The 7,814-nt window shown below is 46.4% G+C and overlaps 1 protein-coding gene across 2 annotated transcripts in view; it reads right to left on the bottom strand.

The window, feature by feature from the left end:
- Positions 1-3,248: 3,248 nt before the first annotated feature.
- Positions 3,249-7,814, bottom strand: part of lrsam1 (leucine rich repeat and sterile alpha motif containing 1) — a 100,889-nt gene continuing 96,323 nt past the window's right edge. For both annotated transcript variants that reach the window (XM_085965878.1, XM_085965879.1), the window contains exons 24-25: positions 6,522-6,670; positions 3,249-5,003 (exon numbers count right to left, since the gene is read on the bottom strand). In XM_085965878.1, coding sequence (XP_085822004.1) covers positions 6,545-6,670 — 126 coding nt within the window. In that variant the 3' untranslated portion in view covers positions 3,249-5,003; positions 6,522-6,544. The remainder of the gene's footprint in view (positions 5,004-6,521; positions 6,671-7,814) is intronic.

The following is a 7,814-nucleotide window of genomic DNA, read 5'->3' as shown; positions in this document are numbered from 1 at the left end:
AACATAACAGGAATTGCCTGCAGTACTTTCCAGTCCTGTACACCACCTCATTTCTCCCACTCCCCTTACCAACATTGGCAGTTCAGACCCCAGTCTGGCATTCTTCCCTAAGCCTCTGCGCCTCCCTTGTCTCTTTTAAAAGCACTCCTCAAAACCCACCTCTTTGACCAAGTCTTTGGTCTCTCTGCCATAGCTCAGCAGAGTCAGAAGGTTGTGGGTTCGAGTTCGACTTGAGCACAAACTCCAGGGCAGTGCTGCACTGTTAGAGGTGCCGTCTTTCAGCGAGGCCCCGTCCGCCCTTACAGGTGGACGTAAAAGATCCCATGGCACTATTTCAAAGAGTAGGGAAGTTCTCCCTGGGGTCCTGCCTAATATTAAACATAGAAGATAGGAGTAGGCCATTCGGTCCTTCAAGCCTGCTCCGCCATTCAATGAGATCATGGCTGATCATCCAAATTCAGTACCCTGTCCCTGCCTTCTCCCCATATCCCTTGATCCCCTTAAGAAATATATCCAACTCTTTCTTGAATATATTTAATGAACTGGCCTCCACCGCCCTCTGTGGCAGAGAATTCCACAGGTTCACCTCTCTCTGGGTGAACAAATTCCTCCTCATCTCAGTCCTAAATGGCTTACCCCTTATCCTTAGACTATGACCCCTGGCTCTGGACTCCCCAGCGATCAGAAACATCCTTCATGCATCTAGTCTGTCCAGGCCTGACAGAATTTTATAGGTTTCGATGAGATCCCCTCTCAATCTTCTAAACTCCAGTGAGTATAAGCCCAATCGACACAATCTCTCCTCATACGTCATTCCTGCCATCCCAGGTATCAGCCTGGTGAATCTTCGCTGCACTCCTTCCATGGAAAGAATGTCCTTCCTCAGGTAAGGCGACCAAAACTGCACACAATACTCAAGGTGCGGTCTCACCAAGGCCCTGTACAACTGTAGCAAGACATCCTTGTTCCTGTACTCAAACCCTCTCGCTACGAAGGCCAACATACCATTTGCCTTCTTAACCACCTGCTGCACCTGCATGCTTACCTTCAGCGACTGGTGCACAAGAACACCCAGGTCTCTTTGCACTTCCCCTTCTCCCAATCTATTGCCATTCAAATAATAATCTGCCTTCCTGTTTTTGCCACCAAAGTGGATAACCTCACATTTATCCACATTATAGTGCATTTGCCATGTTTCTGCCCAATCACCCAACCTGTTCAAATCGTACTGGAGTTTCACAACATCCTCCTCACAGCTTACCCTCCCACCCAGCTTTGTGTCGTCTGCAAATTTGGAGATATTACATCCAATTCCCTCGTCCAGATCATTAATATAGTGAACAGCTGGGGTCCTAGGACCGATCCTTGCGGTACCCCACTAGTCACTGCCTGCCACTCGGAAAACAACCTGTTTATTCCAACTCTTTGCTTTCTGTCCGCCAACCAGTTCTCTATCCAAGTCAATACCTTGCCCCCAATCCCATGTGCCTTAATTTTGCATGCTAATCTCTTATGTGGGACCTTATCGAAAGCCTTCTGAAAGTCCAAATACACCACATCCACTGGTTCTCCCATTTTACCAGTTACATCCTCAAAAAATTCCAGTAGTCAAGCATGATTTACCTTCTGTAAATCCATGTTGACTTTGTCTGATCCTGTCACTGTTTTCCAAGTGCTCTGCTATTACATATTTTATAATAGACTCTAGCATTTTCCCCACTACCGATGTCAGGCTTACCGGTCTATAATTCCCCGCTTTTTCTCTACCACCTTTTTTGAATAGTGGGGTAACATTAGCTACCCTCCAATCCATGGGTACTGTCCCAGAGTCTATCGAGTTCTGGAAGATGACCAGCAATGCATCTACTATTTCTAGGGCCACTTCCTTAAATACCCTGGGATGTAGATTATCAGGCCCTGGGGATTTATCGGCCTTCAGTCCCATCAATTTTCCTAACACCACTTCCCTACAAATACTGATTTCTTTCAGTTCCACCCTTTCATCAGACCCTATGTTCCCCAGCATCTCTGGGAGGTTATTTGTGTCCTCCTTTGTGAAGACAGAACCAAAGTATGAATTTAGCTGGTCTGCCATTTCTTTGTTTCCCATTATAAATTCCCCTGATTCTGACTGCAAGGGACCTACGCTTGACTTCACCAATCTTTTTCTCTTCACATATCTATAAAAGCTTTTACAGTCAGTTTTTATGCTCCCTGCAAGCTTACTCTCATATTCTATTTTCCCTTTCTTAATTAATCCCTTTGTCCTCCTTTGTTGAATCCTAAACTGCTCCCAATCCTCAGGATTATTGCTTTTTCTGGCCAATTTATATGTCCTCTCCTTGGATCTTATGCTATCCCTAATTTCCCTTGTTAGCCACGGTTGAGTCACCTTTTTTGTTTTATTTTTATGCCAAACTGGGATGAACAAATTCTGTAGCTCATCCATTCGGTCTTTGAATGTTTGCCATTGACTATCCACCGTCAACCCTTTGAGTGCCATTCCCCAATCAATCCTACCCAACTCGCTCCTCAGACCATCGTAATTTCCTTTATTTAAAAATTGAGGACCCTAGTCTCTGAGTCAACTACTTCATTCTCCATACTAATGAAGAATTTGATCATATTATGATCGCTCCAACCCAAGGGGCCTCGTACAACAAGATTGCTAATTAATCCTTTCTCGTTACATAATACCCAGTCTAAGATGGCCTGATCTCTGGTTGGTTCCTCGACATATTGGTCCAGGAAACCATCCCGTAAACACTCAAGGAATTCCTCCTCCACAGTATTGTTACTAATTTGGTTAGCCCAATCTATATGTAGATTAAAGTCACCCATGATGACTGCTGTGCCCTTATTGCACGCTTCTTTAATTTCCCTTTTAATGCCATCCCCAACCTCCGCCTTACTGTTGGGAGGTCTATATACCACTCCCACTAATGTTTTTTTCCCCTTAGTATTTCTCAATTCTACCCATACAGATTCCACATTAATCCCCAAAAAAGTTGTCAAATCTCATTCTTCTGTCAGTCTCCATCACACTGGTGAGAGTTTTCTGGATGCAATGTCTGTATGGAATAGCTAGTTTAAAAAGAAATTAATGTTAGCCAAGCTGGATTGTTTGATGCCCTTTAGTCCTGTCATCTGGACCATTACCTTTGGTAGCTCCAAAAATCCAAAGAAGCCAAGATCAAAAATTATAGCAAACCACCAGAGGGGAAATAACACACCAGGATCCAGCCAGCTTCATTTTATGGCCTTTATTGTGACAAATAATTTCCATAAAGATCACTATTTTTAACACTATTATAACCCTTGAGTATTGAAATTCATAGCTTACAGCAAGACCTTCATTAACTAAGCCAGTACATACATTCTGAATGGAAGATTCAATAAATTAAAAAATCTATAATTTTGAATAAAAAACATGCTTTACATTCTTGTAACGAGTTTAATGCAACATGCAGCTTCTGATCATCTCTTGGGAGGAATATCGATGAAGGGAGAAAGCCTTTAATGCAGGATACCCATGAGGGTGCAAAAGAAAATTAAGCAGCGGCTGGGTGACATCAGCCTTGGGTTCTAAAAGTGGGCAGGAGCACTGAGGACGGCAACAGTGGGAGGCTTTGCAACGAGTCCTCATTTCAAGAATGGGGATAGAGGAGCAGGTCAGACAGTTTATTTGAAATTTGAGGAAGAAAGTAAGAGGCTGGAGGAGCACCGACAACAGTAAAGGGGCGATGTTCTTGGGGCATCGCCCACTTGGTAACTTGGGTGAAACACATGTAAATCAGGTTCCGCTGAAGTTATGGCAATAGAGTGGGAAAAGTCTGAAGAAAAAAGTGACCCCACAAATATCTAAGACCAACTTGTGTTCTATGGAATAAGACTGGATGCACAGTTATTCGTAACTAGAACTGCACCTCCCTGGACCGGCTACAGCACAACAGCAACAGCGGTTTTGGGGAAGTGGCTTTTAAGGGGTTTCCTTTACCCTCCCCTGCCACAGTAGCTTCAGGAATCCCCCCCCGCCACCAGCCAGGAGCTCATATTCGGGCACTTTTCCTGTAAGGTGGAAGTAATACCATTCATCAGGAGGCTGCTCGGGGGAGAGAGACTGTCCCCAGGCAGGTGATGCAGGGTCAGTGAGGTGCAGGAGAGGGAAATGAAGAAAAATCTATTTTAACAATTTTACAGTAAGTGTCAGAATTAACAAGCGTCACAAGTCTATATTTGCCATTAATGCACACAACGTATAAAGTACTCTGATACAAAGAGGGCAATAGTTACACTATGAGCAGAACAGGAAGGATACTATTCAATATATTGCACAATAAAACTTCACTAATTGGGTTAAGTTTTTAAAAAAATAAATGAAATTGTTTGTCGTCTTTAACATAAAATTGCAACATGTTAAAGCATTTAACACAGACCTCCCTGCCGCTGTCCAACTAGCTCCACTCGAAGACAAAGAAGATCCTGCTTCACTCCTGGTCTGCAGAGTAGTTTATAACCTTAAACCCGACCTCACCAGGGATGGGAGGGAGAACGGGCAAAAGTCTCAAACTGACTATGTCCACTTGCATTCCCTGTAGATTTGTTGCAACGACTCCGAGTGGTATTCAGAGATATCTCCAGAACAAAGAGCACTAATGCGCAGCAGCAAGAAAACAAAATGATAAAAGTCTTAATTTTCTGTTCCAGTTTTCTGTTCGTTGTGTACTCAAGGAGTGAGCGATAAAACCAGTTACTACACAGTGCAACGTCACGGCTGCACAACACAGACCAGCTGACATCACTGCCAACACAATGGAGGCCTGACCAGGAGTAGATCACCATCCATGAAGACCACCTCGAGCCAGCCCGCCAGGAGGCTGCTCCCCACGGCTTTACCGAGTAAACGTAACTTAGCTCATCTATGGGGTGGGTGGGGGGTAAAGGGGACGAATAAGGCACCGGCAGGCTGAGGTGTGATTAAGTGGACGAGGTTGCAGGCAGATCTGTGGGACACAAAAGTGTAAAGTTAATAAGTGAAATGAAAGAAAAAAGACACCAACACAGGATGGTATCCAAAAGCAAACAGTCCCCGACAGGAGACTCTGGACGCGGCACACCATAGAATGATACAGCACAGGGAGGCCATTCGGCCCATCGAGTCTGTGCCGGCTCTTTAGACGTGCAATCCAGTTAGTCCCACTCCCCCGCTCTTTCCTCATATCCCTGCGAGGGGCATTGTGGATGTGCTGGGTGACATCGTCCAGAACATACTGGGCTCAGAGCCAATCCCACAGGGCTGGATAATGGCAAATGTAATTGTAGTCTTCAAACAGGGGGCTAGGGATGAGTCTGACCCATGTGTAAAGGGGAGGAGTTAGTGACCAAGCACACCCACAATGCCCCTCGCAGCCCCTGGGGAGAAGATTGTCAGGGTTGGAGTTTTATCCACAAGTGACTAATCTACTTAACTTTCTACACACAGGAGAGGAAGTATTATCACCCAGAAACTGATCCCCACAATTGCCCCACTTCATTAATGCAAAATAGCAATTTAAGAATTTCAGCTACTTCCTTGTCCTCCAATACAACCCCAATTCCCTCCTCTGAGTCTTACCTTTTCCTGATTAGCTGGGGGACGAGTCCTATCTCTAACTCTTCCCCTCTACTCTTCCCCATGTCTCAACTTGCATTTCTATAGCGCCTTTTGTGACCTCAGGGTGTCCCAAAGCGCTTTACAGCCAATGAAATACTTTTGAAGTGCAGTCACTGTTGTAATGTGGGAAACACGGCAGCCAATTTGTGCACAGCAAGCTCCCACAAACAGCAATCATAATGACCAGATAATCTGTTTTAGTAATGTTATTTGAGAGATAAACATTGACTACTAAAATCGGGGAGAATGCCCCTGTTCTTCTTCAAAATAATGCCATGGATCTTTTACATCCACCTGAAAGGGTAGACTTGTCCAAAAGATGGCGCCTCCTGGGATCCCTGGGGTGGGGTATTGAGGGCGGTGACACCTGTGGGTGTCCTTGGGGTGGGGGTGACACCTGTGGGTGTCCCTGGGGTGGGATATTGGGGGGGGGGGGGGGGGGGAGAGAAAGAGTGACACCTGTGGGTGTCCCAGGGGTGGGGTATTCCACCCTCAGCATTGGAGTCCAATCTCTCAGTTCTTTTTGGAACCTGATGCGCCATCAATTACTCAAAAGACTGAGGTTAAACGAGTAACAACCAGGCTTTTATTAACTAGAGAATGAAGGTCTTGCCTCGAGTGGTCGACCCGTCCAGAATACCAAGGGACTGAGAGGCAGTCACTTATATACCTGGAATAGTGGGAGGAGTCAGCCGAGGCATGTACAGACCTGTACCTAGTGGAGTACACACACACATGCAGGCAGGTATAACAGTGGTTTACCACAGAACCCAGGAGAGTATCTTACTCGGAGCCTCCGGGAGGACGGGTTAATTCAAACCTGTGGGCTGGTTTCTGGTAAACGCGAGCACTCTGGGAGGACACGTACGTTGAACAGGGACAAGCTGCAGCTCAGGATATGCGATATATGCGGATCTTCTGTTCGATGTCCTTCCGGCAGAGAGGGCAGTTGTGCAGCTCCGCTCCACACGTCTGGCAGCAGCAAACGTGGCCACAGGGCAGGAAGATCGTCTGACTCTGGAAAAAAACACAAGAGAGATTGTCATCAGTTTCCCCGACTGACTACCTTCACCATCCTTTTAAATCATTTCTCCTTTATACTAGCACCGATTGGCCCTTCTCCTCTACAGCAGCACTATGTCTGCAGTGTGTACCATCATCTACTGGATGCCCTGCAGCAACTCGCCAAGGCTTCTGCAGAAGCTCCTCCCAAACCCGTGACCTCTAACACCTAGAAGGACAAGGTCAACAGGCGCATGGGAACACCACCATCTCCAATATCGCCGATCCTTCATCGTCGCTGGGTCAAAATCCTGGAACGCCTTCCCTAACAGCACTGTGGGAGTAGCTTCACCACACGGACTGCAGCAGTTCAAGGCGGCGGCTCACCACCACCTTCTCAAGGGATGGGAAACAAATGCCGACCATGCCAGCGACGCCCACATCCCGAAGAATTGTATAACACAAAATGAGCTGGTCCCTCCCAGGTCAAAATAAATAAAAGGATAAGAACTGAAAATTCTGGAAATCTGATTTAAAAATTGGAAATTGCTGAAAATACACAAGCCCTTCACCCCAACTGACAACCAGTCCGTGTTAGTGTTTAACCTCTACACAAGCAGTGGTGCTAATCCCATGTACCACACGGTTCCCATATCCCTTTATCCCCCATTCCTTCAACCAACGACCTAACCTATTGTTAAATGGTGCTTCAATCACTACTCTGGTAGTGCGTTCCACAGCCTCACAACCGATGTTCACCCTAAGGTGTGCAGCCGCCCATCAATCGGGAGGTCCCACGCAGGCTGCGCACATGCTGTTGGTGCTGGAAGAGATACCGCGAATGGGCAGCCGCTAAAGGGACCAAAAGCTTGGTCAAAGAGGTCGGTTTTAAGGAGCATCTTAAAGGGGGAAAGAGAGGCGGAGGGGGTTAGGGACAACATTCCAGACTTCGGTCCTAGGCAGCTGAAGGCACGGCCACCAATGGTGGAGTGATTAAAATCGGGGATGCTCAAGGAGGCCAGAATTGGAGGAGCGCAGATATCTCGGAGGGTTGTAGGGCTGGAGAAAGTTAGAGAGATAGGGAGGGGCGAGGCCATAGAGGGATTTGAAAACAAGGATGAGAATTTTAAGATCAAGGCATTGCTCAACCAGGAGCCAA

This window comes from Somniosus microcephalus, chromosome 23, assembly GCF_052327205.1.
Source record: "Somniosus microcephalus isolate GS21.2 chromosome 23, FLI_Smic_1.0, whole genome shotgun sequence".
Classification (NCBI taxonomy): Eukaryota; Metazoa; Chordata; class Chondrichthyes; order Squaliformes; family Somniosidae; genus Somniosus; species Somniosus microcephalus.
This window is presented reverse-complemented; position numbering and strand designations above follow the sequence as displayed.